The 23507-nt window shown below is 47.5% G+C and overlaps 1 protein-coding gene across 1 annotated transcript in view; it reads right to left on the bottom strand.

The window, feature by feature from the left end:
* Positions 1–23507, bottom strand: part of SPRYD7 (SPRY domain containing 7) — a 177676-nt gene that overhangs the window by 102110 nt on the left and 52059 nt on the right. Inside the window, exon 2 of the mRNA XM_086934955.1 lies at positions 19791–19907. Within this exon, the coding sequence (XP_086791081.1) occupies positions 19791–19907 (117 nt within the window). The remainder of the gene's footprint in view (positions 1–19790; positions 19908–23507) is intronic.

Below are 23507 nucleotides of genomic sequence, written 5' to 3'. Positions count from 1 at the left end.
TTATTTAACATTTCCTGTGGACTGATTTACACACGTATGGTTCATTGTCACTGTACATATATGTGATGTAAAGTGTTGAGACACCCTACACTGGTATGAGTATTGATATTAAACAATTGAAATGCATGTGAGAGGCAGGGGCGTAACAAACACCCCCGCAGCCCCGGCGGTGAGGCGGGTCCCCAGTCTTCAGTACATGAAGGGGGCCTCCTCAGCTCACCTGCTGAGAGCTGTGAGAAGTTTGCTCTAAGGGATCGCTGTAAATAGGCGTGTTAACCCAGGGATCTTTCTGCGTGGGGTGGAGGGGCTTGGGGGGACCAGGATTATGTTGCAGTGGAAGATTGATTATGCGGAAGGTTTCACTCCATTCTGCGTCAAGACAGGGCAAGTTATTCTGTACAATGCCAGGCATTACTCTCTGCCCTCTCTTCCCCTGTGGGAGAGCACCTGTGCGCTCGGTCCTGTACTCCGCTCCATAGCAGGACAGAGGGGCTTGGGCCAAGGAGGATTCACACTGCCTGCCTGTGAGTACCCAAAGCAGACCTACTTTGGCTCCGACGCAGTTACTGACAGAAGCTTTGCCCGGGCTGGGGGGCTGGAGACGGGGGCCATGTGAGTGCGGCCCAAACAGGGGATAAAGGAAGGTGTCCTGTGGGTCTCCTGTGGGTGCAGCTTACGCTAGGGGGAAGGGAGGGAAGGGGTGCTGTCTGCAGCCTGTGAGTAGCCCAATGGCCATGGGACAGTGCTAGCGGCAACCTGTGAGAACAGCCACTGGGTCCTGAAGATTGATTTTAGCAGCTGTGACAAACAGCACCGAATACAAGTTCTCCCCCAAAAACAACTGTGGATTGTGAAGCTTTCTGCTCCAAAATCTGCACATTTGGTTATTCACTGTGTTGTTTCCACCCGCTGCATTTCAACGAGTCTTATTTGCTGAAACATAACGGAGGCAAATTTCTTGTATCTTCAATGTTTGCAAACAGGTGTTTGCGCAGGAATCCCAAAATAATGACGCATTCGTATTCAAGGCCTAAATGTTGAGAGTTCGGAAACGACACATACAAACCCAGAGTGTAAACGCTTGTTTGTCATTTTCCGAGGCATTGTCCATTTTTTTTTGCTTTCTTTTTTTAATTAAAAGATCATAGAGCCGATTACGGTATACAATTATTAAATATGTATTCCACATAGAAAAAGGAATATTCAAGATTTACAAGTTCAAAAATAATTATAAAGTATCAATTTTTATAACAAAGTTTTATTATATCAACTTTTAAAAGAACTTTCTCAATGGTACTTCAGTGACCTGCAGTTCATAGCCTGAATCCTTGCGAGACCCACTTGTCTCTACATCCTTCCGAGGCTGGTAAATTGAGAATCATGACATTGGATAATGCCATCACCCATTATTTACAGCGTTTAGAAACACATAAAGTAAGGCAGGAAGAGCTGTATTGTCATGCTGCCTGATAATGCAATTCTGGTCAAATTGGAACTTTTCATTAAACGGCTTTTGTCGGGCTGGATGTAAACACAGGAATAAGCAGTTGGTCCTGAAACGAGGGTCACTAGAGAGGGATGAGCGAGGGGTGTCTCAGTAAGGCCTCTCCTGCAGGGCTCATGGACCAAAGGGCACATCTCTGTACCAGGGCCGGTGACTCCCTCTCACTAGTGGACCAAGAGGCCAGGAGGGCGAGGAACAGAAGATGCAAGAGACTTGATGGAAGGGAAGGGGTCAGGCAGAGGGGAGAAACTGAAAAGTGGGGATGGAAGGACTGTGTAGAGAAATAGAAGGACAAGAGGGGGACAAACTATCGAACAGGCAGGGTTCTGGCTCCTACTAGTCAAATTAGATGTTCGACCAGTTAGCTTTTTTTAAATTCAGTTTTCAATATATGTTTATAAATAGAACTAAAAGCTTATTTCACGCCACGTTAAAAACCCACTCCTATAAACGATTTACAAAAGAAATAATAAAAGCAGGAACTCTTTTAGACGTCATTGCCCTCTGGTCAGCAATGAAAGCGTGTAAACAAGTGTTAAAGAGCAATTTCACTAACAAGACCTCGTGCCACTCGTGAGTCAATCCCCTGTGACGTCTATCTCAGCACGCGCCAGAGGGACTCATCCAACATGATTGGATGAGCTCACTGTCACCAGATGATCCTAAGATCGTTGTGCACTTCTGCTTTGGCTAACCACGTGCTGGTGACATCATGGATGCGTGAGTTTGTTTCAGACTTGAGGAGTCCACAGGGTCCAAGTTTGGACAATATTATCAATAAGGTTTTATTGACCGCTTCTGCAGATACATGGCAGATTTCAGCAACAGAATAGCTCCCACATACAATGTGCTCTATTGGCTTTTCCTTTACTAATGTCTTGGTACTCAAAGCTCTGATTCAGACTTTGTCAGATGGTCCAGTTCTTTTGATTCAACTTGGTCAGCTTGAAAGCAGCACGTGGGCACTTAATTTAAGTGTTATCAGGTGCACAGCCGGAGACAGCTGAGGGTATCAATGACCATAAAACAAGGAAGGGATTGCAGTCATGTGCAAACCACGTAGGTCCTCATTGCCCAGAATGAAAACACACCCTCTTATGTGCATCTGTGTGCTTGTTCTTGTTGCTCATCTCAAGGTTATGCACTTATTTCACCTAGAAATGCCAACACTGTAACAAAAGAGTTAAGAAAAAAGAATAAATAATACTGGCATTGAGTTGTACCCTTAATAACAGTGCTTAGAAACTGTTTGTGTGTACCCCTCTCTCTCATGCTTGTGTTCTTTTTCTACCTTTTCCACTTTCTTGTTCTTTAACCCAGGCTCACTTTTATGCTCTGCTTTGCCCTCTCTGTCTTTCCATATATATATTCCTCTATCTCTCTCATACTCTCTCTTGCTCTCTGTTTAGTCGTCTGACTCACTTTCTCTTTCTCCTCAATATCCCTCTATATGTCAATTTTTTTCTCTTTGCCAGGCTATTCCATTTGTTGTCCTTCTGTCTCTGTCTCACTCAGCTTCGCCCTTATGCTCTTTATTTGCTGCGTGTTTGCCCTCTTCCTTGCCTCACTGTCTTCTCATTGTCTTTTCCTACCTGTGAAGCATAGTAGCCTAGTCTCAAGCCCGAGTAGGCATCCTTTGACTCCGCAAATCAGAGTCATGAAGTTCCAAATGGCCAGGCTGTGCGTGTGCGTACTCTAGAGAGAGGCAGGGAGTGAATATCTGCATCTATGTTAGATTGATATATAGCAAGCGTGATACCCTCAGCCATTTACAGCTCTTCAGCTAAGCAAACTGAATGGTGGGATTTCCAACCTCATACGTGAGGGAGATTCATAACATCTCCAAAAATGCAACATGCAATTGGCTCAAAGGTCAGGACTGTCTGGAGTTTGTCAAACCTGCCATAGCTGACTTGGTGGGGTGTCAGATAATAAAGTTTTTATAATTGTTATCCTCTTCATCAGACCCTTAGGCTGTTCTTAATGTATAGTAAGTTTACCAGAAAAGCCATGTCACCAGGGGCACCCTATTCACCCTATTCAGGGCCATCTATTAATTTTACAAAGCATTGTAATTTGTAATCTATCTATCTGGCCAGAATAGAGGAATATGGCTTTACATTTTAAGGATTGTATATTGTATTAATCTTTGCAATCAAGACAACTAAGGAAGTTTTTTCCCATTGCTGGGATGAATATATTTATTTCACAAAACAGAAAGCGGCTGACACAAGAAGTTTCTGAAAGTAAACAGTTCTTATCGGCATCCTATTTCCCTTCTGCTCTTCATTTTGATCTACCTGCCATGGGTTGCAAGGGGAGAGCCATGGGTCGCAAGGGGAGGGCCATTGGTAGCAAGGTGTCACAGGTGCGATCCCTGGCGACTTCTAAATGATAGTCCATGGCTGCATCCTTCCTCTTGGTACCTTTCATTGGCTCCTGCCTCTGCTTCAGTGCCTCACTAGGAGCCACTGCCTCGAAGCTAGCACTGACTACTAGAGAAAAGCACAGGCCACCAACCTCTGGAGGGCCTAGGATGACTAGGTGTCCTGGATTCGCCAGGACACTCCCGGTTTTTCACGAGCTGTCCCATTAGATTTCGACAATTTTAGCACATGTCCTGCATTTCAGAGAGGGTTGACTAAAGACATAGGGAGGCACGTTTTTGTGTGTTTCATGGGCAGTATGGCGGGTCGCCGGCTTGAGAGCTATTGACGGACGCGGAGAATGGGGGGCCCCCTCCATGTACTTCGCAGGGGGGCCCCCTCAAGTTTTGTTACGCCACTGATGGCGTCTTCTCTGCCTAGCACGCCCCCACCATGCACTCACACTACAAATGCAGACACGCGCTTGTTGCTTACTGAAAACAGACTTGAAGAAACGGTTCCCAACCTCTCTTTCCTTCTTTCATTTAGTTGCTTCCCTGTGAAGCCAAAAAAGAAAAACACTCTTTTCCAAAGTGCAGCCTCAGGATGGAGAGAAATAAAAGGTTTTAAATTTGAAAAATAAATGCATAGCTAAATAAAGCAAGACAAAGTGGTTTCAAAGTGGCCAGATTGGTTTATTCAGATCCAAACACATCAGCCTCACTCTACAGACTTTACAGTGAAGCGCTACTTTTCATTTCTCATCTTTCTTTGAACAGCATTGTTGTCCCCAGGTGGGGAAGTGTACCATTCCTGGATATATTGCAATACCTGGTTGATGAGTGGATTGGAAAACAAAATGTGTACCATGGCTCTGTGTTTATGGACGTGGTCTTCATAAACCATACTGCTTACGTTTTCTATGGATATAAGCAATTGACATTGAAACGGTTCCCTTCAGGGCCCTGTAGACATGTCCTTAACTTTTAAGGTAAAACCACTCGCTGATTTCTGAATAGTGAGTGAGATTGTTAAGGTAACCATGTTGTTTGTGCTACATTTCACATGCTTTACTTAATCTTGCACTCCCTATGAGTGTTTGCTTTTACTTTAAAAAAAATAAAAAAATTCAGGCAGGATATTACTCTTATCAAGTGCATAATTTGAATTGAGCCACATCCAAGTGTTTATAGCGGGCACAGGTTGGTTGTAGCTGAAGGCAGTGCGAGTTTCTCTCAGTGGGGCAGTATGGTGTTCAGTGGGGGAAGAGGATGTGGCACTATGGCCAGAGCTGTCGGATTTCCAACTGGGGAACCGGGTTCAGCCTTTATGACCAGTCCACCAGACCACTCTACTGAGGGAGCATATTCCCATGCTTGACCTTTGAAGGCCCAAAAGACCTTAGAAGGCCTGATGTCTTAGCACAAGCAGGTGTACCCTAGTCGTGTCAATTGTGGGTTAACCTAGAAGGCCTGACCACCACAATCCATACTGTAGTTCATCTCCAGTCTTGGGGACAGGCCTACGAAGCAGGACACCCTAGAGCAACAGTGATCCAGTCACTGTGACTCGGTCACTGAGCTCACATGAACCTTGAGCAGGTTAGGGCGGTGCGAACCGTTTGATCGCACTGGGTACCTATTTTGGCTGGGTGCGTAGTGTTTGCAAGTATATTATGGTTTTAAAAAAACTTGCTGCTGCCTTCCTGGCCTCCAGAAATTTTCAGCAACAATAAAAATGTCATGATAACTTCAGTGATTAATGTTCTACCTAGAGAGAGATCAGAGTTTTGTCTAGTGGAAGGGTTGACTCCTGGAAAGTTAGCACGAGAGTTAATGTGCCTGCTGCAAAGAACATGTACTATGCAAATCACAAAATGCACATAATGTTAACTATGTTAGTAGGTTACTGCTTTTGTCAGAGAGATCCTTTTGTTACTTGCAGTCTATAAGTTAAAATCCTAACACAGAACCGTGAGCTATTAAACTATACTGCCTACTAGTATGGTTGTCATGTGGCTTCTACACCTTGTAGTCCTTTGTCTTATGTAACATTTCCTATACAGTAATTTACACACATATAAATGATTGTCTCTGTGTAGAGTGTGTGATGTAAAGTGCTCTGACACCATACACTGGTATGAGTGGCGCTGTAAATCAAATTAAATGCATCTGAGAAAGAGTGTAGTTATGGAGACTTGAGTGGGGACTGTTAAAGGGTGGTAGTGAGGGAGTCCGAGGTGTAAGTGATCATTGGGGGCAACAACAAACATTGTTGCACAGGGCGCCACCAGCACTAAAGCCGGCCTTGCTATCTAGGCCAGTCCGCCTCACCCATTGGTACCTTCATTGGCCTGGTTTCAGCAGTAGTAGCTGCAACTCGCCTTATCCACGTCTGTGTGTGGAGTTGAATGATGGCTTGTAGGAGAGCGGGGGGTATACCCCAGTGGACCAATTTTTGCCATAGGCAGCCGTGTGGCACTCTATCAAAAGCTGCCTTAAAATCAACAAAGCAGCAGTACAGTTGCATGCAGCGGACGTTGGCCTTCTCCATCAGTACGGATAATGCAAATAGGTTATTGGTTGTGCTAGACTTTGCTACAAAGCCGGTCTGGTTGAAGGGAAGATGCTGTGTTAATTCAACCCAGGATGTTAGTTCTTCCAGTAGGATGTTGGCATAGTATTTGTATTCAATGTCAAGGAGAGCTATAATTCTATCCTTTTTGGGGTTGTCTCTTTTGCCACTTTTATAGATGGGATGAATGATAGCACCTTTCCAAGAATACGGGATGTAGTCGTTCAGCCTGCAGTATGAGAACAGTGGTTCAAGCAGACCTGACCACAACGTTTCGTCTGATTTAAACAAAGCCTGAGGTAATCCGTTGGGACCGGGTGCTCCATCTGACCTACCCTTCCTGATAATCCGAGCGATGGTATTTATTAAAATTCTGTGTGCCGTCTGCGTCCCTTGGATGGAATCATTTCGTGGCTCCTCGAATATGGGTATATCCAAGACACCTTCAACCTTGGTAGTAGGCCCAGTGTTTCCTGTAGAATTGTCATCGGTGGATGGTGGTGGGGATTTGAGTGTAAAAAGAGGGCGAGGGGGCTGTTGCCCGCTTGAGTTTTCTCTGAAGTGATTGAATAGAAAGTTAGTCCAATCGTCAGCACTTATGTTTGCAGTGATATGTTCTCTGCCTCCTAAAGGGCCTCTGTTCACAAGGTCCCAAAATAACTTTGTGTTCGACTTTTTGCTGGCATGGACTAACTTCAACCAAACCTGGTCTGACGCCGATTGTTTGTCTCTATGTATGGATGCCTTAAAAGCTTTTTGGGCTTGCTTGTAGTAGTTAAATAAAATTACGTTTCCCAGGCTTTTTCTGGTCCGACGGAAAGCAGCGTTTCTTAGTTGTTTTAACGTTTTTGTTGCAGGAGAAATCAGAGGTTGAGGAGGATCTGGCCGGGGAGGGGGTTTGATCGGAAATTCATTTAATAAACTGTTTACAAGCGTTCCTCATCCGTTGATAATAGACGCGTCTTTTTCACCTTGTGAACCTAGAAGATTACAGCATTTCTCCATGACAGTGGGGACGACGCTTGACGACCATTTCATTCATCTTAGATTCCCTGTATGACTGTCTGATATCATGCGAGCAAGTGCGTGTTGGTGAGGGATATCGGAGGATAATGTTATTATTTGGGGTCGATGATCACTTTTCCCCAGTGGTGCTATATGATGGCACTCGATTAGGGTGAACATTTTGCTGTTGGCCAGTGTGAAGTCCAGAAATGAGTGGGTTCGTCCGTTGGTTCTTGTTCAGGCCGTGGGGTATCTGTGGGTGAGCGACCATTTATTACTATGTAGCCTACTCTGCTAAGTTGGAGAACTGTGTATTCGCCCAATTTAGACGGTCTGAGTCCAAGCGGTAGTGTTTACGTGGCGAGATGTGAGGGGACCGCTGAAAGAGTTATTCCTAGGTCTTCGAACTGGTTGTAGAAAAGGTTAGTATTGAAATCTCCAGAGATTAGGCAAGGTATACTGCCGTATGTGCTTAAGATGTTGCATAGGATTTCGATCAGGCAGTCCAGTTTGGATTTTTCTCGCTGGGGCATGGAGAGATGTAAACATTTAACAATAGTTACTTACTCTCGGACGAGGAATTGTCAGCCAAGATGCCAGTGACCCAGTCAAGATCAAATTTTAGATGTCTAATGCATGCTGACAGTCTGGTAGCCACGTAGATAGACAGTCCGCCACACTGTCTGCCGTGTTTGCTCTGCCTTGTGGCTGGCGATGTAAATTCCAGATACCCTTCGAATGGGTTGCTTGTTGATTGCCAGGTTTCCTGGAGAAAGATGATGTTCCAGGAACAGATTGTTAGTCCATGTTCCAAATTATTTCAATTGATCTTGCTTTGGGAAAGGGCTGCTGGCAGCCATGACCAATCTGAACTTCTGGTGGTTTGCTGGACTTCTCTGCACGCATCATTACCGGCCAGGGAACAACTTCTGGCTGACTTTAAAATTGAAAAAGGAGCGTGGCTTGTGCTTGAAGCTGGAACCTTGCTGGGAGCAAGTATTGAAGGATATCAGGGGACTCGAGGCACTGCTATAATTATTCCCCAGTTTTTAAATTGGTCAGCTTTTGATTGAACCAGTTCCCTGATGGCTTTAGAGGCTAGTGTGATTAGGGTCGATTCTCCCGTGTGGAGGCAGGTGAGGGATTTAAATTCAATGGCAAGGATGTCTTTTGATTCGAGCTTGCACAAGTCTAGACTGGATTATGTTCCCGCAATGTAATATGTCTGCGGGCCATGGGAGATCTACTCTGGTGTAAACAGCAATTTGGGTTCATTAGAGTCTATGGCCAGAGTTTGAATTCCTGCAGGTATGAGCTCGGATTACATATGCTTGTCTACTAACAATCGTTCAGGAGTTGATGTACAGTACTTAGGGGGGTCTTGCTCACTAACTTGGTTGGCTGATGGTGACGAAAAAGCTGTTTTTCGTGTGCATGCCAAAGGCAGTTTGCTGAGTTGAATTGCCGGAGACTGATAGTCGCCTTCTATGGCGAGGTTAGCTGTGCTGTGTGGACAGCAAAACACACTAGATGATGGACGGAATGTTGCTGTGCTGTGTGGGCCTTGGCTAATAATAGACGGTTGAAGTGGGGAAGATGATTCGGTGGATGGTAGACGCTTTGGGGGCGGCGTGGATGTAACCAGTCTGGTGACAGTTATTGACTAGTCATGGATTTGTAATTGCTTATTTCCATCGTCTCTGATTTTTCCTGAAATATTGGGTATGGGGAGTGCCTTGGGGCTTGTAATGACTCCGTTTTTGTGGAGAGTTTTGATTGTGAAAGTCTTTTTAAGGGGGTTGGAGCTGGGCTACTTCCGACTGACTGGGGAATGCAGTGGGCACTGTACTCAATACCTGTGCTGTCGCTGTTTGGTTGTTTGTAAAATAGCTACAAATAGTTTTTTTGGAGTACTTCCGTGAGCCTTTTGCGAAATTTCTGAAGTCTTTTTTTTTCCGTTTTGATAGCCGGTGGGCGGGTGACTGGGGTGGTTTGACGGTAGTTATTGAATTGGTGAGAGCATTGGGGACTGCTGATGCTTTAGACGATGGTGGGGAAACTGGTAATAAGTTGTCGGGCATGTGCTCGTAAGCGGAATGTTTGTCATGTGGAGGAGCCCGGGACGCAGAGCTAGAAGGCCTACACTCTGGGATCCTCTGCATTTCTGTTAGTACTGATGTCAGAAAGTGGGGCAATGAGGATAAAGAGTCGATGATGGGAGAACAACAGCATACTGATTGTACTAATTGCACTTGAGATTGTGCCCGGATTATCAGCGAATTGAGCACTTCCATTTTTTTGGTTGATTCCTACGATGTGTACACGACAAGAGTATTAAACAAATCTATCTGTTGATCCATTTTGTATGATTGGTAATTCAATGCTGACACTGTAGAATGAAGCGTTTGGAGGAGTTGCGACCAAAGCTCGTTTAGGTCCGGAGGTGAAAGGCTAACAGGCAGTCTGTTGGGTTCTTTGGTAAAGAAGGATAAGTCAAGATAAGTGTTGGGCATGGTGCTGTTGCCCCAGCCTGTATTGACCTTTTGTCGACAACTATTAACAGTTGGTGATGATGTTGTGTAGTGCTTAGTTGCTCATTTGCCCTGGTTGCTACTTGTGGGTTGAGGACTTTGGTTTTTGCTGTTGACTGGACCTTGAGTGCTTGGGGCTTATTTGCTAAAGGGGAAAACTGGCTGGGGGTCCAAACGGGGTGATGGTCTGGAGGGGTCAGCTGGCTTCGGGTCAAGAGGGGAGAGGAACCAGAGGCTGGTACATGGACTGATGCGTGGGCGTTGTTCACATGAAAGTCAAAAAAGGACTGGTCGAATATCTGAGCATGTGCCTGAGGAGATGAAGTGGTCACTAATGGTTCGTTTTTTGGGGGTCAGGACTTATTGGAAGGCCTGGAAGCGATGAGCTGAGACCTTTGTCGCAGGCGTACGCATGGATCATGGGCTGGACAGACTTTGATGCTGGGCTGGAACTGAAAGTAAAGGTGAAGCAGTTGATGCAGTTGAAGCAGGAAGTCGAGGAATATCTAGTGAAGTTGATCTTAACTTCGAAGAGGATGCAGAGCTTCTGAAGTAGTCCCTCAAAGACATTTTGTTTGATAACGAGACTGGGAGGACTGGCAATCTCGGGTGGGTCTCTTTGTGAGTTTGATTTTCCTTTAGCACAGCAGCTCCACCCGCTCTGCTTACTGTTTGATGGACGAGGGGAGGCTGAACTTGAAATGTAGATTGGGGGGGTGGGGGCGGATTGTAGTTTGGATACAATGTCCGTAACTGTATCTGCAGTTGTGTCTGTAGTAATGCCCGGTTGTAACTGTGAATCAGATGATTTTGACGGGTTTTCAAGTGACAATTGCTCTGCTGCTGTTTCGTTGGGGGCCTTCTTTTTAATATCTTTTTTTTTAAGGATTAGGTGGGGTGTTCCTGTTTTTACCGGATCTCATCGCTTGGGAGTTGTCAGGGTAAGGGTTAGAGATGATCCTCGCGTGCCCCCACTGCCCAAACTACTTGCTGCTTAAAGTGATCCGCACTACAGAGGGTATCACCTGGGGGGAGTCGTGGCTCAGTTATACCGCACGGGGAGCAAACAATTGGTTAATTTCCTTGACAGGTTTTAGTGAGACAATGACTGCTCAGATGAAGCGATGGCCGGTGCTTTTATTTGTTTGATTTAGTTAAGTGTTGTTTTAAAAGCGCTTGTTGAGGGGCACCGGTTGGTTTGTTGGCGCTAATAAATCAGCTGGTGTTTTTGCTGCAAGAGGGCCTCTCTCTCATGGGCATATGCTGAGTGTTGAAAAGTAGGACTGGCCAAGTAAATGATCGAGTAAATGCCCCTTTAGGATTGATGGTTGACGGAAAGTGTAGCGGGCACATGAAAGAACTCCGACATCTGCGCCAGGCTGACTCTCCAGGGCGCTCACCAGGGTGCTTGCCGTTGCTAAAGGGCTTTTCACCGCTACACCCCCTGCTCCCACCGCTGCTGTCTGAGGGCTGTAAAGGACTGTGGAGGCTCTGAAGGGTGGCTGCCATGGCTCCTGCCTGCCCTGCACGGCACCTGCTCCTATGGACTGATGTCTGATGCCTGTGGCTACTGCTGCTGCGGGGATATCACACGCAGCTCCTACCACTGCAGAAAACTTGCGGCTCCTACGCGGGTGTGGCACCAAGCTCCTAGTGTTTGGGTTCTCTCCTGCGTGGGTGTAACACCAAGATCCTAATGTTAGGAGTCTCTCGTGCGGCTCAAGCTGCTCGTGCAGCTCCTGCCACAGTGAGCTGCAGGTGTCTCACGCGTCTCCGGCCGCTGTGAGCCGGCTTTTTTTCCGCTTTTGGGCAGTTCCGCTAGGGAAACTTGTGACTCCATGCCTCTGTGGGCAAACTATTACCCCGCTGCTGGGCAGTCCAGCTGGGGGAGACTCGCGGCTCCAGCCACTGTGGGCAGGCTCCCACCCCCCGCGGCTCCCAATAACTTAATGGAGGCTTTTGGTGTGGATTTCAGCTTTCGACGTGGCTGCTGGAGACGCCGCACGCCGCAGGGGGGGTCTTGCAGACGACTGCTCCTCTCTCCTCTCTCCTCACGCACAGCACACAGTGGCAGCGGCAGGGAACCGTCACCGCTCCACTCGCAGCTCTGCAGCCTCCAACGGCTCGGATATATACAATGTACTAATGGGTCAGGTTGGAAGCCATATGAATTTTCATTAATGGAGAAGTAACCGAGCAGTCAGTATGCTTTCTACAGGCCAAAAACAAGACACAAATTATGAGTAACATGAGACTGTACATGGCAGTAAATCCAGAACAACCCTGCTGGTATTGTTATAGGGTACAGAGTCAGGCGGGAGCTGCATGCATCAGAATGCCGGAGGGGCTGACTGGCTTGGTTCACATCATTGATCTTAGTATGTATAGTGTTATTGAGCAAACAAAAGTAAAAGCACCTTAGGCAATTATGTCCCATTGGTAAACAGGGGATTGACTCACCCGCAGGCTTCAACTATTAAGGGCAGTATTGCTGTATGGGGTGGCCTTAGTCTCACAACAGTATATTACACACCGAATTATAATGCCCTCAAACTAGAAGTGTAAACTCTTTTTTGGGTGAATACCAATGTGTGTTAATTACTGCTGTATATTCAGATGTTTACTTCGCGTTTCAGGTCTCTTCAGGTCCTCTTAGAAAGTGGCGATACTTCGATAATGCGGCATGTTGTCCCATTCAAATGACTGCCATTCATGATCTCTTTCCATCTTGTCTTACTCTATTGTCTGTATGTTAGCTGCTGAAGCACGATGTGCGGGCATCCCCGCAGCAGACATTTGCCATCCTGACACTTACTGGGACTCTTGCTGTGCTACGAGATGCCCTCTACTAAGGATGAGCCACTGCATCATGTGGACCACATTCATACTTTCAGCTATCGCCGTCCTCCATTCCTGCCATCCTAGAGTGCTTGGAGCAGTGCAATGGAGCAGCAACTACCCATTCTCTTCAGCGAATTACAACATCCACTCATCCCACAACAACCAGAGCAATAGGTGTGCGGAGATCCTAACCCAGATCTTTACTCCGTGCAATAACTGGGGACGGGGCACAGCTATTAAACAACTCTTTCAGGCACTACAGAAGGAGGATTCACAAAGGAGCCACATTTAACAGAGCAACACAAAACTGTATACCATAGCCCACCTGGTACAGGGTCTAGTCCTCCTCTTTCCAACGTAGAAGGGCCTTTGTCAGGAGCATGGAAGCAGGCCTCTTTTAGCGAGTGCCCCATCTTCACCTTTTACCTTACATTTAAGGAATGTGGCCCAGGATATACAAATATTTAATAAACAGTATGTTTGGCACTGCCACACATCACTGTGAACAGTTTCTGATCCCGCTGATTCAGGACAATGAAAACTCCAATGCAAAACAAAAAAACAACAAGCATTTACAATGCAATGGTTTCGCCTTTGGAAAAGTTAGAGGTATTGGCATTGTAAATGACAAAATTTGTATTTATGTGTTGGTTTTGAAAACAGATAAATAAATGGCATTGTCATTTACATTGCCATTAGCTAAATCTCTCGCAAATGTGAGACCTATTGCATTTGCACCCACACATACACACAGTGCCACACACACACACACACACACACACACACACACACAAAGGCACACACACAGAGCCAGCTGCACACACACGCACAGAGCCAGCCACACACACACAGAGCCAGCCAAACACACAGAGCCAGCCCCACACACACACAGAGCCAGCCACGCGCACACACACACACACACACACAAAGAGCCAGCCGCACACACACACACACAGAGCCAGCCGCACACACACACACACACACAGAGCCAGCCGCACACACACACACACACACACACAGAGCCAGCCGCACACACACACACACACACACACCGAGCCAGACGCACACACACACACACACACACAGCCAGCCGCACACACACACACACATAGAGCCAGCCGCACACACACACACACACACACACACACACACACACACAGAGCCAGCCGCACACACAAACACACACAGAGCCAGCCAAGGCTGCAAAGAAGATAAAAAGTAACTGGGTAATATAAAGGAGGTACAGGAATATGAGTAGTAGAGATTGAAAAGGTGTGTGGCACATGAAGAGGTCTGGCAAAGGTTATGAGGTAAAAAGGCTGAGTGGGTGTTAAGGAATGGGTGGGATCTGCAGAGTGGGAATGAAAGTTGTCAGGGGTGGAAGAAAGGAGCCCAGGCTGGGGTTCAGGATGCAGTGAAGAATAGCAAGCGACACAGAAGGCAAGGAGCAGCATTAGCACTCCATGTGACCTCACACTGGACAACCGGACAGAAACCGCAAGATTTCCAGCCCACAGATTTACATATTCTGCGCACTAATGCACCCATCACTGGAGAGACTAAATTGCATGCATCCTAGCATCAGAGCGCAGACAGCAATGGGGAGGGGCAAATGGAGCAAAGAGACAGGAGATATTACCGGTAGCAATGGAGGAGGGGGCACAACTGGGTGCCCTGGGCCATTACCTAGAGCAAAATGCGAGCGGGGTGCATCGCCTGCAGCAACGGGGGAAGTGGTGACATAGCAGGGGCAGATGGAACTGGGAGCATGAACCACAGCAGTCAAGGTGGGAGGTAAAGGGATGGGGCAGGCATTGAGTATTACTAGCAGCACAGAGGAGAGAGTGCAAACAGCGATGGCAAGAAAATAGGAGGAGCAGGGGAAGTAGAAAAGAAGGGAAGAGGAGATGAAACGAGCTAAGAAAGGAGTGAATGGCAGAGCTCAGAGGAAGTTGAAAGAACAGGAGTAGTAGTAAAGCAGTGGGGGGGGAACAGAAGGCAGTGACAGCGGTATGGGAAATAGGTGAGTGATAATGCGAGGGACACGGATGAAGCGGTGGAGGGAGTTTAGAGAACAGACACAGAAGGTGCACTGAGGATATGGGAGAGTAAAATGGGAACGTAAAGAGTAACAAGCAACGTCAGGGGAGGGTCAGAGAAAGCAAACAAGGACAAGGCAACCAATTGGTGACTTGGCAATGAACCTGTGGCAAGCAGGGACCGAAGAGGGTCAAAGAAAGCAACAAAAAGGGACAGAGAAGAGTCAGAGAAAGCTAGCAGAAACAGGGCAAGCAATCTGGAACAGGGCAAATAATCTAGGGCACGTGGCGATAGGTGAAAAGGCAGGGTCAGAGGGACTCGGCGAAAGTAAGGAGGAACAGAGGAGTCAGAGAAAGCAAGCAAGGACAGGGCGTGGATCTGGGGAAAGCACAGAAAGCAAGCAGGGACCGAGGATCGTCAAAGAAGGAAAGTAGGGACAGACGAGGGTGAGAGAAAGCAAGCACGGACAGGGCAAGGAATCCTGGACAAACAAGCAGGGACAAATGAAACAAGGAGGGTCAGAGGGAGTCAGCGAAAGTAAAGAGGGAAAGGGAAGGCTCACAGACATCAAGCATCGACAGAGGAAGTTCAGAAAAGCAAGCAGACACAGAGCACAGAATTCGGGGCAAGCAAGCAGGGCAAGGGAAGCAAGCAGGGACGGAGAAGTGGCAGAAAAAGCAAGCAGAGACAGATCAAGGAATCTGGGACAGGGCAGGCAATTAGAGGCATGCAGGCAGCAACCTAGCAAGCAAGCAGGGTCAGGGAGGTTCAGAGAAAGCAAGCAAAGACAGAGCAAGGAATCTGGGACAAGCAAGCAGGAACAAGTGAAACAATGAGGGTTAGAGGGAATCAGCGAAAGAAAAGAGGGATATGGGAGGCTCACAGGACTCAAGCAACGACAGAGGAAGTCAGAAAAGCAGACTGGGACAGGGCACAGAATTTGGGGCAAGCATGCAGTCACACAGGAAGCAAGCAGGGTCGGAAAAGTGTCTGAATAAGCAAGCAGAGACAGAGCAAGGACTGTGGGACATGGCAGGCAATTAGAGGCATGCAGGGAGCAACAGGGCAGGCCGGCAGGGGTGGCGGGGATCTGGGGTTCAGAGAAAGAGCACATAGGCAGTGGAGGGCCAGAGAAAGCATGCAGGGTCAGACCAAGGAATCCTGGATAGGACATGCAAAGAGGGACATGGAAACATGGATAGGATAGACTCACAGAAAATCTGGGCAGCGAAGCATACAGGGAAAAAAAGCATCGACAGGAGAAGCAAGCAAGAACAGAGGACGCTCAGAGAAAGCAGGCAGAGACAGGGCAAGGAGCCTGGGACAGCGCGTGAAAGCATGGACATGGGAAGAAAACAGGCCCAGGGGCAGAGCATGGAATCTGAGAAAGAGCAGGCACACAGGGAAAACAAGCAGCGACCGGAGAAGCAAGCAGGGACAGAGGAGGGTCACAGAAAGAAAGCAGGGCATGGAATATGGAACAGGGCATTCGAGCATTGAAAGCAAGCAGGAGTGAGAAGCTGGAACAGGCATAGTAGGCAGCGACAGGGCAAACAAGCAAACTGGGAGATGAAGGAGTGGAGGAAAAACAGGAACAGGGCACATAAGCAGGGGCAAGGAAAGCAGGGCGAAGGTAAGCAAGCCAGGACAGGGAGTGGTTGTGACAGGAGGAAATGAAATGGGTACCAAAAGTGGACAGGATATAACGAGTAAAGACATTGAGGTCATATAAGGTCATATTAGGAAAGGGCAAACAGGTGCACGAAGAACACGCAGGATTAGGCGCTACAAAGAGAGTTCAGTTTATGAAAGTGCAGAAGGATGGAGCCGGGAAAAAACACAGGGGAAAGTGTACAATGATAGAGGCGGCGAGCGCTGAGGCTTGGACAGCAAGCAAGTGCGAAGACCAGAAGGTACTGAATGGGAGAACACGGAAAACACCCAGGGCGAAGAAAGGAAGATGCAAGCACCCGGGAGAGAAGGCGGAGACCAGAGGGCAAGGAATAGCAAGAAATAAATAGGGAGAGGGAGAACAGGTGGTGGGGGGGAGGGGTGGGGGAGCAGTCGGGCATCGCGAAGAGTCGGCAATAGGGAAGAGCGGAGATGCAGGTAAAAGTGAGTGTAGTCACAAACATGGGCAGGGCGGTATGGGGAAAGCAAACGGGGACAGGGGGAACAGGCAGAAACTGTGAAGAAGGGGGAGGAACGAGAGGCTGTAACCGGTGCCATGCATATAAAGATCAATAAATAGCCAGCACGCGTGTGCAAAGTCTCTTTAACTGAGTAAACTCGTATCTATAGCTCCTAGAGCAACCTGGGTGTGCGCTGCGATGTACAAAGGTGTACATACACCGCTCTGCAGGGCTGGGACCAGGAACATAACGCAGACCCATGCAGCCCACGAGGGAAGGCGGGGGAGGCAACCTTCAGGGGTGCTCCAGTCGGTGGAAAGCCGGTAAATATATGTGAGATACGGGGGCTCCTCGTCAATTCTACACATCGGATCACAGACTTTGCCCCTTTGATTCACAAAGGTAAACGTGCACGTTCCTGTAAGTGTAATACTTGTAGGCGTTCAGGAACTACATACGGAGTTTTATGACTCCTTATGCTTAGGTGTGCGGAGTTCTCTGCCACAGTTGCGGTGTCTCCGGGTGCGGAGATCGCTACGCGTGAGTGGGAGTCGTGCTGGCCAGCAAGTAGTTGGCAAATAACTAAAAGTAGAAAGCTTGCAGGAAAGTGTCCCAAGCAGCAAAAACTTGTAACTAAAGTCAACGAGAGGGATAAACCGGGATGAAGCTGTTCTTTTAGGGTGGGGGTTGTAATAAGTAAAGGACCGCCTGAAGGAAGAATGAAACACAGCTGGGCTCCCTGGGTCTGATGACACAAGCGCTAGTGTACAGTGTCGCTGTTACACCAGAATAAATACCCCAAAACACGCCTGCAAAGGTCAGTCCGAGGACTCACCCCCCCCCCCCCCCGTCCACCCCCTTTTAAACCAGGGATTGTTCTTTTAGTTAATTCCCAAATCCAACCACTCTTAAGGTTGCAGACATGGCTCTCTTCAGAGTCTGCCTTTGTTTTATTGTGTTTGTATACGCTTTTCGTCGTTCCCTCGTGGCGCTTACTGTACCACAAGGGACGTGCTCAACACAAAGCGTCTTTGAAGCTTAAGGTCAGTGCTGCTATGTCTGCGCGAGTGTGGTGATTTATCAGCGAGAGTATAAGGGGGAAGGGGGGCACTACTGTAAGTGTGGGGAGGGCAGTGGGGCGTGTTTTGAACAGGATTGGTTCGGGGGGGGGGGGGGTTTACTATCCTGTTCAGGACGTAAGGAGAAGTGGCAGGATGACAATGTCTTTCATGTTTGGGCCGACTGCAAAAGCAATGACTACAGTATTCAAGAAACAAGAGTTCTAAAATCCTGTGTCCCATTTGCTGCATTGTGTGGCCTTGGGTATTTTTTCGTCCCATAAGTCGGTTCCCATTCTGAAAACGGAGAGTAGGTTAAAAAATGGGCTAAGGGTTGGTAAGAAAAACGATATAAACAACTCAACACTTATAGCGCTTCGAGCATACTGTGCATCCAGACATAGGTTCTCTTGCACCCCACTTTTCCCAGCTAACTAAGCCTGCCCCTCCATTCGCATTCACAACTGCAAGAAATGCAGTGAAGCAACCTAGCGCTTTAAACATATCGCAATGGAACATAAAGCAGCAGAGCATAGGACTGCTGTTTAAAGCGTGCATGAGACGCTTGCTTATAGACCCGGATTGTCGCGTGGCTGCTCGTGCCCTTTAATGAAGTGCAGCCTCCCAGTGGATTAGTGCAGCTTTTCGCGAGTACAGCTGAAAGCCCAAGAACGCCCGGCATCCCGGGAGGGGCGCATCCCACTCCTCCCACCCCCACCCTCGCAACTTCAGGGCACTTCTTTATGTACAGAGAGCTAGGTCGTGGGCAGCATTCCTCGCATTAAAGCGACGTATCTAGAAACGCCCTCCGCTCAGGGAGCACGTCCTGCCATCAGTACGGCTTTTCCTCACAGATAATTCTACTTTCGATGCAGGTAGGTCTTATGCGATCATTCTCTATCCTTGAACACAAGCAACGAGGGGGGAGGGGGCGGTGAGGAGCTCGCAAAGACGGAAACGCCACGGAGACGACAATCGCGCAGCCCACTCCTGCAAAAGACACTCCAAAAATGACCAAACATGACGACCAAAAATAAATAAATAAATAAACACGCCCACCGCCGCATGACGTGGTCAAAAGCCTAAAATTCTCGGGAACGCCCACGAATCTGCTCCAGCATTGACGAACAGATCTCTGTTCCAATGGCTAGCCTCCATTTATGGTGCTAGCCAATGGAACAGAGGTGCGGGACAACACACACATACTGTAGACATAAGATTTCGCCTGCGCGAAAATCTGCGCAGTGGGCAGCTTTCGACAGGCGAAACCTAAAAAGGAGAACCCAGAGCATGGTGCTATACATATGCACTATATAAGTGCTGATAATATAAGGACCACAGCATGACCTCAACAATCCAAACAAACAATCCTATCTCACTACAGCCTCAAAAGACTGCTCTCATAGTCAACGAACCTCCTGCACCCCTCCATGTAAACACCCCCAAAATGTTGGTAACAGCCACTGAAAAGGTTCAAACCAGAAAATCAAATCCCAGAGTCAGGTTTTCTTGAAAGTAAACCACTCCCATTAGGAGACCATCCCCCTTGCTTGAGGCATCCAACGCATTTAGCTTCTTTGGTGGGATTGCACTTCGCAAGAGTTAAAAGCAAAAAGCAGTGTGCAAATCTCCTAGGGTGGGACAGAAGAAGTCATTGTACATATTTCATTTTGCAGTGCTTAGGTAAACCATCCTACATAACAAAGCAGAGATTAGGTAAACACTCATATTTCACTAACCTGTAGATTGGATTTTAAATTCAAAGTAACTCTTGTTTTGATGCAATGGAGCATTGGCTAGGCAACCACCTGTGCCGCATATCCTTCTTCCATTTTTAACAATAACAACATCCGTTCCTGTGCATGAAACAAAATAGTAAAACTGTGTTGGTAACTTCAATTACAAAAAACAATTGTCATAGCATTGCTTTACAAAGTAAGGAGTGGTGTATTGATCATTCGCACTTCCAACAAGCATTTGCAATGCAACAGGTCTCGCATTTACGCGAGTTTGAGCTATTGGCATTGTAAATGAAAATGCCTTTTATTTATGTTTAGGTTTTTGAAACATAAATAAAACACATTGTTATTTACAATTTACGCGTAAATGCGAGACCTATTGAATTGCAGATGCTTGTTTGGTCTGGCATGAGTGTATTTCTGTCTTATGACCCTCTGGTTCTCAATTCTTTATAACATATACAGTGAGCTTTGGCTCCTCTCCTCCCAGAGGAGTTTATCCCTCTCACCTGATGCTATTGGATGCTTGGTGTATCATTCCACCTCCCACAAAGCTCTTGCTTTGTAATGCAACATCCCAAGTGCTCTGCATCATCACTCTTTACATTGTTTATCTCCTAGATGCAGCCTTTTCAGCTGTCCTGTGTTGCATGTTTCAGTGCAGCTGACTGTTTTAATGTTTTACTCAGGACTCGGAATGCAAGCGCTGGTTACCTCAAGGATTTAACAGCCTTGTGGCTCTTGGAGTGACCTTTGACTGGCACCCCTTTTTGTAAATATTTTTGTCCACCCTAAGCGTGGAAGGGTATTCTCGGATGTGAGACCCTTGCTCATTGCACCATCAGGATTCAAGCAAACCGGGCCGAAGACGGCTGTAATGCCAGAAACCGGTCCCCGGGAGCTTGTTTCCTTCCCAGTGTAAGAATTGGCTTTTGTAGTTTGGTTTGCCCTGTTCCCATAATGCACTGGGACAGGAACAGACTAATTTGCATACAGCCATGTTCTGAAACTGGGATGGTGCAGTGAGCTAAAAAACGGTGTTGGATCTAGCCCTGATCTCTTGACTGGGTGAGAGCTTTCTGCTTAATTCAGAGACTCTGTCCCTCACCACCCCTTTTTGTAAATATTTTTGTCCACCCTAAGCGTGGAAGGGTATTCTCAGATGTGAGACCCTTGCTCATTGCACCATCAGGATTCAAGCAAACCGGGCCGAAGACGGCTGTAATGCCAGAAACCGGTCCCCGGGAGCTTGTTTCCTTCCCAGTGTAAGAATTGGCTTTTGTAGTTTGGTTTGCCCTGTTCCCATCATGCACTGGGACAGGAACAGACTAATTTGCATACAGCCCTGTTCTGAAACTGGGATGGTGCAGTGAGCTAAAAAACGGTGTTGGATCTAGCCCTGATCTCTTGACTGGGTGAGAGCTTTCTGCTTAATTCAGAGACTCTGTCCCTCACCACCCCTTTTTGTAAATATTTTTGTCCACCCTAAGCGTGGAAGGGTATTCTCAGATGTGAGACCCTTGCTCATTGCACCATCAGGATTCAAGCAAACCGGGCCGAAGACGGCTGTAATGCCAGAAACCGGTCCCCGGGAGCTTGTTTCCTTCCCAGTGTAAGAATTGGCTTTTGTAGTTTGGTTTGCCCTGTTCCCATCATGCACTGGGACAGGAACAGACTAATTTGCACACAGCCATGTTCTGAAACTGGGATGGTGCAGTGAGCTAAAAAACGGTGTTGGATCTAGCCCTGATCTCTTGACTGGGTGAGAGCTTTCTGCTTAATTCAGAGACTCTGTCCCTCACCACCCCTTTTTGTAAATATCTTTGACTGGCATGTAGCACCTAAAATGTGCAGTACATAAATGCACAGGTGCTTCTAGTTGCTCTTGCAAGTAGGGGAGGGCAGCTTTTGTGAACCTCCATCGACACATTTTCAGTGCTGTAGCAAGACCGGATTTCATCTTATTCTGCATGAGAGTGCTCCTCTGCCGGTTGGCCTGTTTCACAGCCACTGAAATTGTGTCAGGCACAGTTCCACTTAAAGTAGGAAGGATTCGGATTGGCACACTGGTTGGGACAGACCATAATCACTGCACACTCCCCACAAGTGGACTCTGGCGTGTGTACTGCCTCCCGAAGGACCCAGCAGCAGACCACTGGGACATTGACCCCTATCGAATGTCTGTTAGCTGGATGAGATTTTTGGTCCTTTCAGTTGCCTCTGCAGAGGAGTTTTAAAGGGGACCATTCTTATCAGCAGGCTTTCAAACAGGCAACAGGTATGGGGACTGTTTCGGGTAGGGGAGTGGATGACTGAGGCAGGCACTTCACAATGCCTGCGTTTGTCCCGCACTCGGCTCTTTGCAGAGGCATCTCCTTACCGGTCCCCCACCATGCTAGGGTCTCAATGGATAACAAAGGTGGAGCAAGCACTTCCCCGTGTGACGTCACAGCAGTGGATAATCGCTTTGGTTTCACACTGTTGTGACGTCACTCAAGCGAAGTAACATATTCCAATCTGGGTATTCACAACAGAGGCTTCTGTTATGCTGTATATAACATAATGACATTTACCCATTTCATGTAAACCTGCATTTCAAGTAGACGAGTTGGGCACTGGAGATGCAGAATTGACCGAAGAGGGGGGAGGGGGGGGGGGGGGGGGGGTGCTGAAGGGTTGTGGTTGGAATGCAGACCTGTTTTTGAGAAGACTACGTCTGCCTTTCTCGTGATGCCCAGGACAGTGTTATCTGTACTGGGTTAATGAGCGCAGAGACCTTCGACTCGTGAATCAGGGGGAGTCTTAAGCTATGCGCCACTGCCGAGTGCACGGAGACGTTCCTTCATGGAGTAAACAGCAGCAAGTCCCATCTTCAGGGGGAGTTTTAAGCTATGCGCCACTGCCGAGTGCACGGAGACGTTCCTTCATGGAGAAAACAGCAGCAAGTCCCATCTTCTGCAGTTCGACTACGGTGTCCCGCCAGGGTCCCTCCACTCAGTATTTCCGACATAGAAGCAGGGGGCTCTTAATATGTAAACCAGAAAGCTGACACTCTCGTCAGAACTGATTGGCCTTGCGCGGGGAGGCGGACAGGCTGCGTCCGGTGAGAAGGGGCGGGACTGCGATTGCCAACTCCGAAGTGCGCCTTCGGATTGGCCCGCGCGACGTCACGTGAGCTATCTACGGTAGAAGCTCACGCGCGCGACCCGATCCGAAGGCGCGCGTCTGAATCCAACGCCGCAATAGGTAGTGCTGGGCGCGCGGCCAGCTCTTGTCTCCCTTCGTCGCCTTTTTTCGGCTGAGACGCCGACTATAGTTCTCGCTGCGAGAACGTGCTTTCAGCGCGTTCGTCGTAGCGAGACCTAAAAAGGACTCATCAGAAACAACCCACCCTAACTAAGAATCTCTAAAGTATTTCTGAGCCTCAGTTTACACAATTCAAACTAGTCAGCTAATTAGGATAGACATTACAGTGTCTTTTTTTTAAACAAACTTTATTGTACTTTTTCCATATTTATCCATACATATATATCATGACCTCACAAACATACGATTCTACAATTAAAGACTTGTAGCACAATCATACTGGATTATGTATTTACAATTATTCGCACATTTTACGTATAAGTGCACACATTCCTATACTCCTAATCTGAGGCACAACTTGTGCTACCTTCCTGTATATATTGGACATTACTCCAAGTTCGAGCTCAGCAT

Source organism: Lissotriton vulgaris, chromosome 8, assembly GCF_964263255.1.
Source record: "Lissotriton vulgaris chromosome 8, aLisVul1.2, whole genome shotgun sequence".
Taxonomy (NCBI): Eukaryota; Metazoa; Chordata; class Amphibia; order Caudata; family Salamandridae; genus Lissotriton; species Lissotriton vulgaris.
The sequence above is the reverse complement of the archived record's forward strand: the minus strand, read 5'-3'. Positions and strand labels throughout refer to the sequence as shown.